Raw genomic sequence first — 18,728 nt, 5'->3', positions numbered from 1 at the left:
CATGAAAATGGTTTACAATGCTGCTTGTGTTCTAATTATATGAGGAGCATTCTCATTTTTTGATACACTGTACCCCATGCTGACTACATCAGCAAACAGAGTTTACACCACTGGGAAAAGAGGTACATGCACACACTTTTTGCATCATTTTAAGATCTTTATTATTAAGTAACTCATTGGGGGTGTCAAAATATGTTATAAATCTACGCAGAAATTAGAGATAAATATTATGGAAATTCTGATTTTACATTCTATTTTGGGTAAGAGGGTTTGATTATAGAGGCACATAGCACATTCATATATTTAATTGGACACTGATGCCCCTATCCTGATACTGACAAGGCAAGCTTCAGGGATAGGCAGAGTCCTGAAAGCAAAGGGAAGTGAAATGAAACTAGACGTGGGTGAAACAAGCTAAAAAATTTTTTTTTAAATCATTATGTTTGTTGTGGTGGTGGTTGTTTTCTACTTAGGAGATTGTAGTGCCCTAATTTAGCCAAGGAACTGCTGCTATAAAATCCATATCTACGGTATGTATGTAATTTTAAAAATGGGGTTGCATTCCTGAAGCAGGGAAGGAATTGTGACTTGTGACCTGAACAAATCTCTTATCCATAAAACAGCAGGAATGAAAGATTTGCACGTGTGCATTTGAAAAGTAACCTTATTGCTCCTTGGCAAAAAAAAAAAGAGAGAGAGAGAAGAAGGAAGGAGAGAAGGAAGGAGAAAAATGAAGAAAATGGAAAGAAAGGAGAAAAACCACTTTACATACCTATATATTTTACTTTATTGATAATTTTGGACCGTATGATTTATTTTGATTTATTCATGTGGTTTAATTTAAATGAGAGAGACAGAGAGAGAGAGAGAGAAAGAGATTGTCCAGAAAAAGCAAAAATGATGTGCATGTGTATATATATTTAAATAAAATAAACAAGTAAAAACTGTGGCACACACTTATTGCCAGCTCATCAACAATGTAAAAGCAAAAACACAACGCAAATAATTCTGAATGTCGCTAATAATGCTTCAATTTATAAAGCTTAAAGTGACTCTCTGCTCCTAGGTAATTAGATATATGTTTAATGTAATCATGATTAACATCTTTTAATGTGGAAATAGAGTATACACATTTATCTCATCTCCTAAAATTTAAGCAACTTCATACCACTCAGATTATCCATTTGATGTGCATTAGAATCATCTTGATTGTATTCTATTTCACAAAAGCATTCATTTAAATGATTATTCCAAGTTCAGTGAAAGAGTTTCTTAAAACCCATGACTAGAGTCATTTATGTCTTGTAAAGTGACCAAGAGAGGGACGCATGCTGGGCACAAACAAATACCTCCCTCCCCACCCTCTCCACAAAATGTTCTCTCTCTTACATAGCAGCCAAGGCTGCAGTCTTTCCAGTCACAGGCAAGCAACGTTTTATCTCAAAGACTCTGAGAATGTTTATAGTTGCTAACCATCTCTTCACCCTATGGGTAAGATCCTGTCCCTTCATCGTGTCCTTGGGGAAGGTAGGAGGTGGGCCTAGGAAGTCTCCTTGTCAGAGAACCTAAAAAGTCACAGTTGCCTTATTTCTGCTCTTGATGTGTTGGCGTCAACCAGAGCATTTAAGAGAGATGCTGCTCTGAATAATGATGTCGATTTTTCTTCTGCCTCATCAGTTAGAGAAAAAATAGCTTCAAGCACGCATTGATCACTACCTGGGCAAGTGGCAGTGGAATTAGTGGCATTATCAGTTTCTTGCAGTCATTACCTCTGCTGCAGACACTAAGATACTATGACAGGCAAACAAAGTGACTCAAACTGGTGAATGGATTTCACAGTCACATAGCTCAACATTACAGTTTTTTGAATGCATGTTGTACATATCTTGGTTAGATGATATGATTTTTTATAGGAAATCACACAGTATATTATAATTTTTTATATATTTAAAAACATATTATTCATGCTGGCTTGTCTTCCTGTTTTATTTATTCCAGCATTTATTTCTGCCCTTGTTCCCCATTACTAAATACTATGTCTCCAATTGAAGATATAAATATATGAGATAATAAAAGGAAATGAATTCTAATCAATTAATAGCATTCTTAATTCAAGACTGGCTAGCAAGAAAAAAACTTAATATTTCAGAACTATGGCATTGTAAGTTATCTTTTACCAAGTTTAACCTACTCAACTTACTCATCATCACCACAAAACATAGCTAGAACATTTTTTACAAGCCGTGTTTACTACTATTTGACTTAAGGTGATTGGCTGGAGAGTGAAATGATGGAGGGGTAGCCCTCGTAATTACAATTTAGGACTACATTTGGGATTCTACAGAGATTCTATTTAAAGTCAGGAAAGCTTTCTGATAAGGTGCTTCCTTACACTCATCCGTGGCAGAAGTGGTGTTCTCCTCCGGGTTTTCACAGCTACTGACAATGGCAACTGCACTAAATGATCTTCGTCTGACCTTGGTGTCTGATGTGCAGGAGTCTCGAACTGGTGGTGCTTTTTCCATGTTGTGCAGCTGCTGGTCTTTCCAGTCCAACTGTTTGGCACTGCAAAAGGGGGCATATACTTCAACACTTCCCTCAAACTGCAGGCAGTTCACTTTGTAATACTTTCTCTTCACTTCCAAGACATCATGAAACCTATGGCCCCAGAGAATTTCTCGGGGAATGTAGGAGCTTCTAGATTGATGAGATGTCCCAGTGGAATCACCAGTATAAATAAATGTCACCAAAATCTCGAAGTTATCTTTGGCTACTGCTTTGCGGTCAAGGGCATACAGAGGGCTCTCGTGGTCAATTTCATGAACAATAGTTACTGGTGTGACAAGGATGATCTGGTCATTGACTAATTTGAGGTCTTTAAATGCCATTGTCATCCTCCCTTCGCTGTCTTCTGTGTAGCGGAGAAGTTGGGCTCTAACTGTTCCCTCTACCACGTGGTTTGGTCGGAAATCACCAATGCGCCACATGAGGCAAAGCTTCCCATCTCTCATGCCTATGAGCGCAAAATAGCTAAAACGAATGGTTTGGGCTCTCTTCCGAGCAGTTGCCATTTTGGCCAAGGCAGCTCCAATGATGAAGGTATTTATGATGCAACTTAGGATGGACTGAAGGATTACCATGAGCACTGCCACAGAGCATTCTTCAGTGACACAACGGTAACCATACCCTATGGTGGTTTGGGTCTCAAGGGAGAATAAAAACGCCGCTGTGAAGGAATGGACATTGTCGACACAAGGTGTGATGTCCGGATCATTCAACAGATCTCCGTGATGAAACGCTATGAGCCAAAAGATGGAGCCAAATATCAACCATGAGAGAATATAAGACAAAGAAAATATCACAAACATATGGCGCCACTTGGTGTCCACAAGAGTGGTGAAGATGTCGACCACATAGCTCCCCCATTCTCCGAAAATGTGCTTGAAGTACACGTTACAGCTGCCATCTTTGTGGAGCAGACGTCTTCTTGCTCTTCTCTTCTCAGCTATCACATGCTCTGGGGGGTAGCCGGGGTATTTGGAGTCCACGTTTACAATCCTATAGCTGCTGCCGTAATAGCTCATTCTTTCCTGTGTCCTTAGAGCATCCAGGTGTGCTTTGTAGTAATAATAATTCTAGGTGTGTCGCTATTTGTTGGTTTGAGTTTTCAGTTAAAATCTAAAAAAAAAAAAAAAATTAATTAAACACACTTTAGCTTTAGCTTTCAATTTCCATCTTTACAACTTTATAGCAATTCACCACATTTGGAGTAGTGTTATACCACCTGAAATAGTGAAGACTTCTTTTGAACGTTAGAGACACTCAATATTGATTACTCATTTCAGTTTAGAATCCAAACTCAGTCATTACAGGAACAAAATATGCAATTAGAGAACACAACATTTTTATGTATGCATAAGGCTTGAGTAAACACTGTTATTATCCCAGATGATGCCTCCCTACCTTTTCTGACCTGACATAAAAAAAATTTTTTTTTTTGCTTTATTTGTATAGACTCTTCTTGCATGATGGCATTTAGAAAACAACATAATGTATAATATAAAAAGATAAAATGTAATTCAGATAAGTGTCCAGCAGTCTTATAAGCTTTCTGAGTCAAATGGTTTTCCTTAAAAGAAGGATGCAACAAGGAGTTTCTACTTTCATATGATAACGCTACTTACATACTGCTGGCTATAATAGGCAACCCCTCACCTTCAGGACCTGTCGCTCTACTTTCTCTCATTTCCACGGAGACCTTTCTTCCCTGTGTACTTCCCACGACAGAACAGAACTGACAGAAGCACCTACTTCACATTAAACTCCTTTCCCCCTAGCTCCACCTTTTAGTCTTGAAAGAAAAAAAAAAAATGTTTCTTTATCCCAGAGGAGTTAAAACCACCCCCAGGTAAGCTCTCAGCAAGGTGTAAAATTGCTTCTGTCTTTGTCTCATAACATCCATCTTTTTTTTTTTTTTTTTTTTGGACACTGGCAGCTCTTCTCTTCCCTGCTGAATAGAAGCCGAAAATTTGCCAAAGTTGCTAATCTTGCTTCCCTCTTAAAGGGAGCATGCTACAATTGGACCCTTCTCTCCAGCTCTTCAGTGTTTTCCTGATGCTTTCACAACCATCCTAAGCAAAACAATTTTTCTCCCTTCAAATTTAGTCTTGAAAAGATCAAGACAGAACATATAGTTCTTAGTTCTTATCATGTTTAGCATCCATGATACAGGCCAATGGTTTTCCTAGCTCAAATCTGAAAGTAAAGTTAAAAAATGCAATGTTAAAATTGTCCTTAGTTACTTCTGTGCAAAAGAAGAAGTAACTGCAGCCTAATTTGGATGGTTTAGTAATTATTAGAATATGTGTTCTACATAGTCAGCCTCTGTGAGATGGGATCAACGGAGTATAATTTGGAAACTTTAGGGGACCTGCCACTACACTGCATAGAAACTGCAGTGTGAGTAAGCACTGTTCCTGACATTGAGACCGTTGGAGCCAACCAGAGAAATTAATCACTAAATACATGCATAGCATCTTCCCTGCTATAAAAAGGCAGAAAGAGTTAATTTCCCTGCAGTGAGAAAGAATCATTTCTCTTTTCCTCCAGGGATCGGGGCCCACTTTACAATAAACTCTTTGTTTAGTGGATCACTTACGAGGATGGAATCTGCGTACTGCAGAAAAGTCTTGCAAGGCATGTGTTGATTCCTCTCTGCCCCTCTCTTGCCTATCAGCCCCTTTATCCAGGCGTTCTCCAGATCTGTTTTGAGTCATTAATGTCCTTTCCTCCATCAGCACAAAACTGTATTTTGGGGAACATAATGGTATAATTTTAGGATGTGACCCTCGGCTGCCAAATTGCTCACTGGAATGTTGACCGTAAAATATTTCCACAAATTTTGTCCATAACATCCACCCCTCCTTGGAGGTTCCTGTCCGATTCGTCAGTGAATGCTACTTCACAAACAGAAGCAGCTGCTATAGGGGTCTCAGTCTCCACTCCCCCACCTGATCATATGAGACAGGAGATTGGGGCCAATGATAATGAAAGGCCCGTATGATTTCAAATTAAAAAGCAGATTTGGAGACGGAATCGTTTTCTTGTTAAATGCCCTACACTCAGTTCCTTCAAGGGAACTATGCACATTGTGAGAGTCTGAGAGTTAGAAAACACAGTTCATAAATCAAGAGCTACTGTGTGCCTCTGCTCTTTCCTGCTGCCAGAATAAAAGAAGTTTTTTATTTGAAGTGGCATTCAGTTGGCATCACTTTGAATTCCAGTGATACCAGCAACTGTTATAAACAAGCCTCTTTTAAAACACCTTCCAAAATGTGCTAATTAGGGAATGAATTCTTAGTTAATACAAGTTACAAGTGAGCAAATTTGAGTCTGTGGAAGATTTGTTGCTGAATAATGTAACAACTTCAGAGGTACAAGTTACAACTGTGAGAATTCTGCCCTGAACTCACCATGTCCTCTGATGTGGTTCGTTATTGTGAATACTGATTTCAACTTGTCCAGAGACCAGCATACAGATCTTAAGTTTACACACTTCATTCACAATTTGTTGAAACTCCAACCACATAAATGGTACACTTTTAAAAAGACAGTTGTCTTTAAGCTAAATGACAGATTATAATCAAATGAATCATATTTGGTCTGATTCATTTCTCAGTCTATATAAGATAAGCAAAGAACTTTTTTTTTTCTTTTTTTTTGAGACAGAGTCTCGCTTTGTTGCCCAGGCTAGAGTGAGTGCCGTGGCGTCAGCCTAGCTCACAGCAACCTCAAACTCCTGGGCTTAAGCGATCCTCCTGCCTCAGCCTCCCGAGTAGTTGGGACTACAGGCATGTGCCACCATGCCCGGCTAATTTTTTGTGTACATATATATATTTTAGTTGGCCAGATAATTTCTTTCTATTTTTTAGTAGAGACGGGGTCTCGCTCTCGCTCAGGCTGGTCTCGAACTCCTGAGCTCAAACAATCCACCTGCCTCGGCTTCCCAGAGTGCTAGGATTACAGGCGTGAGCCACCGCGCCCGGCCGAGCAAAGAACTTTATAGAGGCAGGTCCTCTTGCCAAAATGGCTAGACAAAATAAATATGTATTACTCTCTTGCTTAGTATATTGTGTTAATTTGAGCACTTTTCCATTTCTTTGCCATTAAATAATAGAGGATAGCACTTGCTGATATTTATCATTTGTACCTCTTAGGATTGAAACTTGGCCTTAAAAGTATCTTAATGGTTTCATAATCATCTTGTCACCAACAAGTCTACCATGAGAAAGCATTTGCAATTGTTCCCACTTCTGTTTTCTTTTTGTATGTTGCTGTCTATAAACTGATAGTGGCTATTTCAATGGTCTCAAAATTCCTTTTTTTAAAAATTGAGTGTGAAAATTAGATCAACTGTAATTATAAAATTGCGAAATATAAAGTTCAAAGGTAAATGCTGAATCAGGTAAGGTCTGTTTTGTCAGGTAATGAATGACAAAGGGAGGGAGAGCACAGGGATGGTGTTGCCATGATGTAGAATTCTTTTATAGATGGGGCTAGAGTAAGAGGCAATGCACAGTTGGGATGGTGGCATTTCCTCAGGATGCCATCAAAGTTCATTAGAATGTCCAAAGACTCTTAGGAAAGTACTGAGAAACTCCTTGATTTACTTCATCCCGTGGAAAGAGCTGAGAGAGAGGAAGTTAGAGGAGTCAGTAAACCCAATCCTGATTGTCACTTTTCTCATATCTTGCTCATTGGATTAAGTAAAGACATTTAAAAAAAATTATGAATCTACTTTGACTAGTAGGATCCGCTTTTAGGCCTCAGCTTTCTAGGTCTTTATATGGATTCAAGGAGAAACCTGTACTAATTTAGCACATATCAAATGGGCCATAAACACAGCAGGGGACATTTGCAACAAAGCAACTGAACATTCTGCATATTTGTCCCTGTTTCTTCCTGTGCCTCATCAGACTCATAAATTTTGAAGCAATTCCTTTTCCATGTTGCCAAATTCCTTTGCCAAATTTAGCTATTTACCAGGTAAACTACTCTTGTAGATAATTCTTCAAAGGTAGGTTTTTCATTGCATGTTGAGGGGACAACACAATGGTTAAGACTTTACCCTCCTGTGTCCCTTTCATGATAAAATCTGATCTTATCTCTAGCATAATATAGTAATATGAATTGCCTACCTTGTATACCTTGATATGCACCACAAAAAAAATGGGCTAAAGTTTCTATGGTAAAATCCAGTTATTAATGTCTGTAGCCTTTGAGGTTAATAAGTACTTTTTTTTTTAATCATATAAACCATAAAGACCTGAGGTACTTAATCCATGAAGTCATCAGTTATCAAGTTACTTTCCTGACAACTATTAGATGAGATAAGTTTTGGTGGAAATGTGAGAACGAACGGGATAGGGAGTAGAAAAGATGTCCTAATTCCTCAGGTAGGTCAATACCCTTGAAGACAGGCTGGGGTGGAGTTCTCAGGGGAAGAAGGAGGCACAGGCAGCGTGGTAGGTGAGGAGTAGCTCAGTAGATGAAGGTGCAATAGGATGGTACCTGTGGGTGGGCTTTGGGTGCTAAGGAGGAGAGAGAGAGAGAGGGGTATAAGTGAGTTAGGATACCCCCTCACTCCACCAAAACTTGGGCTATTTTGCTATCTTGCTCAAAACCTGTTCCACAACTTCTTGCCTTGAAATTATGCGGGAACCTTATCTAGCCTGGAATCCTCCTAAGACATTTATACCCATGTAAGTGGAGCTCTTCATTCAGCCATTGAACTCCTGCTTCACCCAAAACCTTTTAGATGACTGCCAGTACTTCTCTGAATACTCCCTGACTCGCTAACTTCACACAGTTTCTCCTTTGTTGACAAGCCAATGGCATTCTCATGTTTTCTTCTCATCCCTAGAGCAGGCCTCTGGTTGACCTACACCTCTCCTCTTTCTGTTCTCTTCTCCCTCTCATCCTAACCCAATGTGTTGGTGACCGAGGATTTTACCCCTTTCCTGATAGAACTTTACAATTTCTCCTCCTGAATAAATTTAAGAAAGTTTTGTACCAATTTGTTATAGAAAATGGGTTATAATATGTTATGAGCAGACAACTAAAGCTGGGAAGAAATCCAGTGACAGCCTTGCTAGTAACATGGTCTGAAGATCCTGTTTCTAGCCCAGTTTTTCCTTAAGTAATAACTACATCCTAATTATAAATCCTATCTCACCCAAAATGTGGCTGCGTTTTATAAAATATAGAAGAAATTTGGAGATTGTGATTATGTTTCTTTGTGTTTTTGGATGTCAAGATTGTATCAAAATAATATAAATTATAATTCCAGGTTATCTGGCTTAAAAATCAAATTATCTTAATAAGAAACAGTCTAAAATAAAGGGGCTTTTTTTGGCATCATAGAGAAACCCAAATTGTAATAGGAGGTAGACTCCAATTCCAGGTCTGTCAACTTCTTGAGCATCTTGTGTAAATAACTTTTCTCTGAACTTCAGTGTATTCATTCTTGAAATGGGGTTATGATACCTATGTCACTGAGTTACTATGAGGTTTGGATGAGATAATGAATGGGAAGCCACTTTTTACTGTGCCAGGCACATAGTAGTTATTCAATAATTATTGCTTAAATCTGAATGCCACAAAGATCTCACTGGTTCCTACCACTAAAATACCAGGGCCACTTCTCTCTCCCTCCACTAGGGACCAAGTGTGGTCTTTCCTTTCTTATTCACAACTGTCACCACATGGGAAATCACCTCCTCCTTGCTCTCAACACACACACACTTACACACACACACACACTACCACACACACTCATATATGCACATACCCATACATCCAACTATGTTGAAAATTTTACTGTTACTGATTATTTTCATTCTTGTTTTTTTAATTCATTTTTGTAAACTGAGTACCTACTAGGTACTAGACCCACATACTTTTAGGGGTAAATGTGAAAACAATAAAAATAGACAATCTGTAACAGTAATAACTATTATGGAGGAAGCAAGATAAAGTGCTAGTATGGAGAAGGGCCCGGGGCGAGGAGGGTGGTTGCTATTTAACAAAGGTGGTCAGAGAAAGTTTGAGCCAGGACCTGACATTTAGATTGAAAGCATTCTCTTCACTCCTAGCCTTAGGTTTACCTCTCAACTCAGACCTTGCTCTTCATTTTGTTTGAGACACAGTCACTATCTGGTTGTTAAGGCTCTCACTATTTATAGGTGTGGTTTAGCTGCTGCACCCCAGCTCTAAGCTAATTTTAAGACCTAATTCTCATCAGAAGTTATCATTAGAGGAACTCATCTGCATCTTATCATTGAATTCACACTTTCCTGATCTCTCTCTCTCTCTCACCTGGTTCTACCTGGTTTACATAACAGTCTTTGAACTCATCTCTTGCCTCTTTCATCCAGAATGAGCATTCTAAACCTGAACTGTAAGTATCTCTCCTCCTGCTCCCATAGGTGAACAGTCCAAGCTTCACAACGTGGTCCTACAGCAGAATGGACAAAGGTTAGGGATATGGAGACCAAAGACTTGGATTCTAGTTATGGTTCTACCACATCTTAGCTACATGAGATCAGCATCTTTAAACTTCCTGTGTGTATTTCAAACATGGGGACAATAGTTGATTTATCTCAAGATGTTTTTGTGAGGAATAAATGACATGATATGAAAGGGCACAATAGCTAGCACCTGGGAAACTCTTTTTACCGATAGTCTTCCCTTAACCCTTAACTTGAATAAATATCTCTCCTCCCATAGCTTATCACACTGGGTCTTATCTAGGCAGGGAGAGATGATGTCCAAGCTATAAACTGAAAGATAAACAGGAGTTAACTAAATAAGGAGAGCGAGAGAAACTGTTGTCCAGGCAGAGGAAAAAGTATTTGCAAAGGCTGCATGACTCAAAGCTGTGTATGACATTCTTTCCAAAGACCTGAATGGGGGCAGGGGTCAGAGAGCTGAGGGTAGAAAGAGAGAGAGAGCCACAGCATAAACTATTGCATAGGTAGATTTAAAGATTTCAGTCTTTCTCCCAAGAACAGTAAAAGATATTGAAGTATCTTAACTAAGGGCATTATGTAATAACGTTTTTCATTTTTAAAAGATCACACTGGCTGTCCAGTGGAAAATTGGTTGGAGAAATTTAAGAGTAGATGAGGGGAGGTTAACCAGGAAGCTATTTCAATACCCAGGTATGAGATGATCATGGCTGGGATTAGGATGATGTCAGTGGAGATGGCAGAAGCCACCTGTGGCTCTAGTGTTTTTTTACCTTGAAGCTGGACGAGGGTCACATGACCTAGGAGTGGCCAATCAGAATTTCACAAACAAGACTGAATCTTGAGGAAATGACACAAAGGTGCTGAATCCTGTTATTTAAGGCAAAGAACACGAGTCAAGAGGCCAGTGGTGAGGTGGGGTGTATCTAACTGTCCCAGGAGGAAGACACAGTCATAGCTCCTTAGGAGGCAGTCTGTGAGACAAAATTTTCATTCTGCCTTGCCTCTTGCATCTGCTCAAATCATGTTCTTTCTCCCTATATTTGATACTATAAGCTACCTGATACCTTTTCAATAATATTTTCTTCTGCTTGTGTTAACCAGGGACAATTTTTGTTGCTTGAACAACAACAAAACGATTCAGTTAAAATTCAGTTTACCATACGTTTTAAAAATATCTCCCGTATACAAGAATAGGGTATAATCACTCTCCCTTACTTCCATCATGCAAGACCTTTAGTTTGCATTAAAGTAGATCTTAAATCTAATCACTTCTCACTGTTGTCAAAACCATGTCTTCAGTGGGCCATGTCTTCTTCAGTGGACCATAGCAACAGCTTCCTAAGAGGTCTCCTATCTTGCCCTTTCTGTACTTCAATTTGTTCTCCTTTAAAAACAAAATCGAAACAGGTCACTCATTGCATTAAACTCTGCAGTGTCTTCCCATTGCAATTAGAGTAATTTGCATAATCTATATTGTGTACAGATTGTATACATCTGACCTCTGTCCGTCTCTCTAAAGTGTCTTCTACTAAGCTCTTTCTCACCGTTCCATGACAGGTAGAGATCTTCACTGTGCCTTTCTTTTCTACTAACACAAGGGTCAGAAAACTGCAGCCTGATGGCCAAATCCAACTGGTTGTTTTTGTAAATAAAGTTTTATTGGAATGCAGCCAAACCATTGTTTACTGTCAGTGAAGGAATTCAGGAAATGCCACCCCCAAATATACCACTTGATTACTTTGAACTGAGGGCACTTTGGGGACAGTGGATCCAGGCAGAGACTTCCTCTGGGCTCCTCTTGCCAGCCTAGAGACAGATCTCTGAAGAGAACTCAGTTGTCATTGATCCTCTCCCCAGAGGTTTCATCAGCTGGGGAAGATTAACTGGTATCACAGTAGAGGTGACTGGAAGTCCAAGTCATATGCAGACACACTTTGTCACAGACCGTCACCTATTCTCCTAAGGGCCCATTTGTCTTTTCCCAAAATCGTTTATACCCCCTAAGTTTCCTGCATACCCCCTCCCTTCTCCCTTATGAGGGAGGTATAATAAGCTTTTAAATCTCATTGGTTTCTTGAATATTCGCTTGTCTTTCCTATGATGCCCTCGTGCACATAATATATGTATATACCTCTTCTCCTGTCAACCAGCCTGTGTGTTGTCAGCTTATTTCGTAGACTCAATTATTGAACCCTTGGAGGGTAGAGGGAAAGTCTTCCCTATATCATGCAAACTTGCAGAGTTGAGTAGTTGCAAGAGAGACCATGTGACCCACACAGCCTAAAATATTTACCATCCTGAATATTACCTTCTTTTGCTGTTTACAGAAAAGTTTGCCAAACCCAGCTATAACACCCAAAGATGTGCCTGCCACTGACTGTTTGTTTTGGCTGACTGGATTGCTCATGGAGTAGATTGTGAGCTCCCTGCAAAAAGGGTCCCACTTGGCTTATCCACCTCTATATCCCCAGCAGTTAGAGCACTATGTGGCACATAGGCACTTGCTAATTATACTTGGAAAGACAGAAAGAATAAATAATTGAACAATACAAAGATGATATTTATCCTCAAGGAAATTTCAGCCCTAGTAAGAGAATCACATTCCTAGAACTGTAAAAACATCAGTACTGACAGTTCTCCAAACACTAGTTCTCCGTTCCTTCCATTTATCTTACCTCTCCCCTCTCACAGCTGCCAGTTTATAGACAGTTAGAAAACAAAAAAGTCATACTATTTGTGTTTGCTTAGCAGCTTCCTTAGAACTGCCTGTAGATGTCAACATGGCAATTGCATGTGACTATGGTACAGAACTCTCCGGAAATCTAGATTATTTTTTTTAAACTGTGCCTTGCATTAAAGAGTGTTTAATTAAATTTGTTTAAATGTCTAATTGAATCACTAGAACTGTGACTCCTCTAATATTAATGCAAGTTATTATATTTTCATTTTAAAGATATATTCAAATATGTATATTGAATTTGAACTATTTCTGGAGGTGAGCTATATGTGACAATAGCCTATAAATTTGGTACACCCTCTAATCCAGCAATTCCATTTGTAAAAATGTATTCTAAGGAAATTATCATGGATGACCACAAAGATGACTACTTTGGAGGGATATTTGTAGTGATAAAATTCGGCTGTGACCGAGACATATTATAAATGTGGAATTGGTTTCATAGGTAATGGTACAATCATGTAATTACTCTGTAGCCACTAAAAGTGATGGAATAGAAGAATAACAGGAAAAGCATGTTTTAACATATTGTTTAATGAAAATAAAAACAGGACTATAAAACGTATTTTTAAGTTTAGATATACTTAAACAGGGAGAAATGCCAGAATGATATACAACAAAATGTGAATTGTGGCCCTCTCTGTTTGGTTCCATTATTTTTTTCTCCTCCTTTTTCTTCTAGTCTTGCATTTATATTTTATAAAATTTTACAATAAACAGGCACAATTTTGCAGAAATAAAAGTAGGTATTTTCAGTTGATACTTTGAAGCGTACCAACTCTGAGGTTTCATAAAGGGAAAACAAACCAATAGCAATCTAAAAGCATTTATTAGACCTTTTAAAAGACAGCTATAAATAGTCTAGAGAGGCAGACAGTCTTACAGACATTTAAAGTCAGACATTGATGCTGTAATTTTTGCTGGAACAATTCACAGAAACAAATATAGTGACATTTAATTCATCTAAGTAAAACCAGATCTCATTTAAAACAAGGAGGTGGGAGGAAGAGGGAATCAGGTCAGATTTGGCCACTGGAGACTGATTAGAGAAATCGAGAAAGCAGTTGGTAACAAATCAGGAGTCTTTAAAGCAGAATTAGAATTAAACAGGCATCAAAACTCGGGTCCACTTTCCAGTGCCCCCTTTTGCCCCTTCCCTATTCCAGACCATATTAAACTGCTATTACCTTCATTTCTTGGCTTGGTATAACAAAGTCTGTTTTAGGAATCTTTTATCTTAATATTTTCAATAACTTTGGAAAGAAAATGTTCAAAATTTTGCTATTTTGCAACTTGACTAAGGTCTGTGTTGATAGACTTTTAAAACCCAAAGAAATGGTCCTTTAAATGGATGAACCCTGAGGAGAGCAATTATATATTTCTGATGCAGATTTGCCTAAATAACTAACCCTAACTATTTGGTTCTTAATACATATTCATGAACTCCACTACCACATGTAGGTACCGCTACAAGCAGTATAGGAAAGTTGTGTTTTTTAAAGTGTAGTCTACTAACAATTTGCTTCCAAAATTCTAGGGGGGCATGTTACCCTTGCAGATCCTGGGTTCCACCCCAATCATTCTGATTCAATTGGTCCCCAGTTCCTGGAGATGAAGATCTATTACCTTAAAGTTTTTAGGTCCTGGTAGACATGAGTTTGAGTTCAAATGCCTGCTTGATCACTAAGTAAGACCAACTGTGCACTTTTCCACAAGTTAATCAACCTCTTTGAAACTCTGCTCATCTGAAAATGCAGAGCAATGAATTGTTATGAGGATAAAATAAAGCTGTGCTCTCAAACCTCCTTTCACAGTACGTGATAGTTTTTAATCACAGTGCTTCCTAGTCATAACTGTAATCTCAACTGAATCAAAGAACTAATGGCAACTTGAATCATCTTATGCAGATCAATGTCATCATTCAAGTGCAGATCCAAATAAGGAGAGAGAGAGAGAGAGGAAGAGAGAGTTCACTGCCTTTTTTCTTCCACCGTGAATTATAAGATTGGCAATTTCTCAGACTTGTTTAAGAGTTCCCTTTTACCATCTAATTGCTTTGACCTTCATTACCCTCAGAGAGACATGACAGAGCCGCCCAGAAGAACTACAAATAGCACTAAGAATAGAAGTCATGTTGTACCAGTCACCCACTTCGCTTTTTTCAACAGAGTGACAACACTCTTCATTGTGGTTCTAAATGCCACGTTACCTATGACTGACCTTTAATAGCTCCCATATAATTTTGGGGGGAGCTGCTTTGGTTGAACCGAACTGTTCATTTCAAAACAAATGTAATTTATGGAAAGCATATGTGTCATGACTTTTGACCTTCTCAAAGTTTGGTATTTATGGTATTCCAACAGAAATCCAAGTCCTATCTCTCTGTTGCTTTTTTTCCAACTTGCGAGAACTGCCTGCAAATTGTCCTCTTTGGCAATTTACAGAGAGTCTATTTATTAGTCTATTCAAGCTGCTGGGAATCTTTAAACTCACAGATGTCATTTGCTCGTAGACCAGGAACTCCCTGGATAGTGTCTACAACTTCTTTGACCTTTAAATGATTGAGTTTCTGTTTTAAGCTGTCAGAATGAAAACTCAGGACATCTTTATAGGGGAGGAAAATAAAGCAAGTGTTATTGGCTGATGGTTCAATTCCCATTTTCCCTGTGGATACAGATAAATCAAGAAGGACTTAAAATACAAGACAAAAGATCTTTCCAGGAAGATCCAGATAAATAGCCTCTGGAGACAATACATTAAGCTATGTGTTGTCTGGCTCATGAGATTAGCTTTCTGTTAGTACGTGCCTTCTCAAGGCCCTGGGCTAGGCAGCACTGCCACTTACTGTAGATAACAGAAGATTTAGGTACCTGCCAGGAGTTAGTGTATTTAATAGACTCTTGAATTTCCATGTATCTGATATTTTATACTTTCTCTACAGTTACACTTTTGTTTCTACTACAATGTTACAGAATTAATGATCCTGTCCTGATTTGGAAGGTTTTGGATTTCATTATCTATGAATGCCTACACAAACAGTGGCAACCCAAGTTAGTAATAGTTTCCTTAAAAAGAGAAGTGGTAGTTCTCAACATTTCTCAGGCTGGGATATTCATTTTAATGGGCAATGAAGAATTGAGTTTGGGGAAATGAGGGTACTTTTCCCTTAAGTCTTGATGATAAGAGGTTTAAACCTTCCGTCTAAGAGTATTTATATCATTTAGCGAAATATACCAGTGCCTGTAATGGTCTGGGAAAAATTATGGAAACAGCCTTTGTGTATTCTTTAATTCAATCAACATTTAACTATACCTGAGGTATTGTGAAGACTATGGTTGAGGATGATGAGGCACATTACCGGCCTTAGGAAGCTCCTTCTTTCCAAGTAAACCACAGGCATTCCATCAAGACGGCCCTCTGAGTATGGAGATGTCTATGTTAGAATAACATCAAAGGGAGCATGATGCTGTTAGATCTAAAAGAAAGGTGGCCAGGTTTGAGAACTTCCCCAGCATTTAGGAAACAAAGCTGCTTCCTCAGGATTCTGCTTTTGTGGCTAATTCTTAATTTTCTAGGCTAATGAAGGAAGTCAGTATCGTTGATAACCCATAAAAGGAAAGTAGTGAGAAATCAATTTGGATTTGAATTGGAATAAATCATATGCTTTGAAAAGAATGCCACATTACAAACGATTTTCTGCTCCCTTGAAATCGAGCTATCAGATGAGAAAGATGTAATTGAGGGGAACATTCTGGGTAGTTGAGCAAAAGGCAGTTTAGAAATTTTAATTTTAATTCCTTGGGCTAATTCATCTAGCAGATGATGTGGCTATAGAAATTTGAATGGGGCCTGGCGTGGACAAACAGATTTCCCACTTCCAATTCAAAATTCTTTTTAGCCAGCAATGTACGCAGTGGAGCTATATGGGGAAAAATTTCCAATATATTTTGAAAATTCAATAATTTTTAGCTACTGATTATATTAAAGATTATTCATAAAATTTCAGCTGTAGCTCACATGGCCTCCCTTTATTTCAGGTTTATTGGAGATATGGACAAAAGTTTTCTCCAGTACTAAAATTGTCTTTTGCTTTAACTTAATCAAAATGCCACTGTGCATCCATGTGTGGCAGACAATATTTATGAAAAATTAATTCAACTGATAGGCCTTAGGAGTACTGCAGAAGTCAAAATACAAATGGAAAAGATTATACTATGAACTAAAATTGTTTTTTCTCCATTCACAGAGTTTAGGACCAGAGGAAGAAATATTGGCTCTTTAGCTGGGAAGTATAAACATCATTGGCACTTGAACTCCCAAATCTCATGTAACTTTTCCTGTAGAAAGATAGACTGCATGCCCTCATTAAAATATATGCATATATATATATATACATATATATATATATAAACCAATCTTCAAAGACTGATTTTGAACAATTTGTGAATGTATGCATGCCAGCTCCCATATCCACAAACATTTAGGAGAGAAGACACAATAGACTGAGTGGAATATTTGTCTTGTTAATTTATTCATATTTGGCTAAATGTCACTAAAATCTTGTGAAAACCAAAGGCCTTGCCCATCATCCCCCCTAGCTTTCCAGGGCTCCCACTTGGTTCTTGGGTCCCCTGGGCATAGGGTCCTCTGGGCATAGGGTCCCCTGGGTGTGGGGTCACCTGGGCATGGCAGCGCACTGTCTATCCTGTACCATCAAGCGAAATAGATCTCCACTTCCTCTCCTAAGCAGGAACATTCTGACCCTCTGTTCTTCTCATTTGAATCAAAGAATGTTCCTTGTATGGAAGCAACACCTGGGGATTGGTGACCATGCCTATCCAAGGGCATATTTCCCCAGTCCTTTTTGCCAAGCAGATTTTGCCAATTAGTTCAATAGAGCAGCACTAATCAAAACCTCAACTATTTAAACAGTAATGTCGAAGAAGTTGAAAGGTACAACCAAGTATTCAGCGTGGTTCTACCTTGAACGTCCAGCCCACAGGCAGTTGTGATGCTAATCAAGGTTTCTCTGTGCGCTTCCAGCTTCTGCTTGTCATGACATCTTCCCTTCAGGCCAGCTCAATCTATTCTTTCAGGGGCTTAGTGCTATGTCTGTCACTCTCCCCTAATCCTAATAGCAATCCTGAAAGGCAAGTTCTATTATATCTTTTATGTTTTGAAGATTAACAAACTAAGTCTTTGATAAATAACATAGTTTATTATATGCCATAGATTTGGAAAAAAAAAGAAGAATTGCAACCCAGGTCCTTATAATTAAATTGTAGGTGGTGCAGAGAGGCTAATGCCATGCCCTTTGACATGTGTGTGTATTTTTTGTTTATAAAGCTTGAACCAGGTATTCCAGAATTATAGAAATCATGTGTTATTCCTGTAACTCCAGACACCAAAGTTTTAAGGAGATATTTCAGCATCTGAGGTGATTTTCAAGTTTTCCTTAGATGCATCTACTCACTCTACTTATCATATCAGCCCTTGATGTAGACACCAGTGTACACAAGTGAACACATCACTATAACAAACTCCTACCAGATCAGACCATTAAGAATCTGAAGTATCAGCAGGGAAAGAGGCCAAAGGAAGTCCAGACCTGGGAGGGATGCTATCAATGAGGGCTAATTGGGCGATGCCTTTTCATGGACAAGAATGTTTCCAATACTGAGATGACGCAGCCAGCGGGTAGACTGGAGGGAAGGTTTGTTGTCTTTGGACACCCTTTGAAATTAAGCCAAGGTGTTTTAACACAAAAGGAAGAACTATCCAGGGCGGGTGATGTCACAGAGCATCCTGAGGAAAGCAGCAAGGATAAAGCTTCCTACTGGATGGATCCAAAATACACAGAATTATCTTGGCAGTGATGCCTTCTGCAGCCAGAAGCTTGACTCGTATGGAAGATTTAGCCCTAAGCATAAAGACTTAAAGCTGGAAAAGTGTGTGTGTGC

General features: G+C 38.8%; 1 protein-coding gene across 9 annotated transcripts in view; it reads right to left on the bottom strand.

Moving 5' to 3' along the window:
* Positions 1 to 869: 869 nt before the first annotated feature.
* Positions 870 to 18,728, bottom strand: part of KCNJ16 (potassium inwardly rectifying channel subfamily J member 16) — a 52,589-nt gene continuing 34,730 nt past the window's right edge. For 2 of the 9 annotated variants that reach the window (XM_045525225.1, XM_045525230.1), the window contains 2 exons: positions 5,159 to 5,304; positions 870 to 3,678 (listed from right to left, as the gene is read on the bottom strand). In XM_045525225.1, coding sequence (XP_045381181.1) covers positions 2,325 to 3,584 — 1,260 coding nt within the window. In that variant the 5' untranslated portion in view covers positions 3,585 to 3,678; positions 5,159 to 5,304 and the 3' untranslated portion in view covers positions 870 to 2,324. Of the gene's footprint in view, positions 3,679 to 5,158; positions 5,305 to 8,070; positions 8,087 to 9,876; positions 9,954 to 16,080; positions 16,244 to 18,728 lie in introns of those variants that run through there. The other 7 variants (XM_045525226.1, XM_045525232.1, XM_045525224.1 and 4 more) reach the window with 6 other exon arrangements.

The sequence above is a fragment of the Lemur catta genome, chromosome 15 (genome assembly GCF_020740605.2).
Source record: "Lemur catta isolate mLemCat1 chromosome 15, mLemCat1.pri, whole genome shotgun sequence".
In the NCBI taxonomy this organism is placed as follows: domain Eukaryota; kingdom Metazoa; phylum Chordata; class Mammalia; order Primates; family Lemuridae; genus Lemur; species Lemur catta.
Note: the sequence above shows the minus strand (reverse complement) of the source record. Positions and strands in the feature narration are given on the sequence as shown.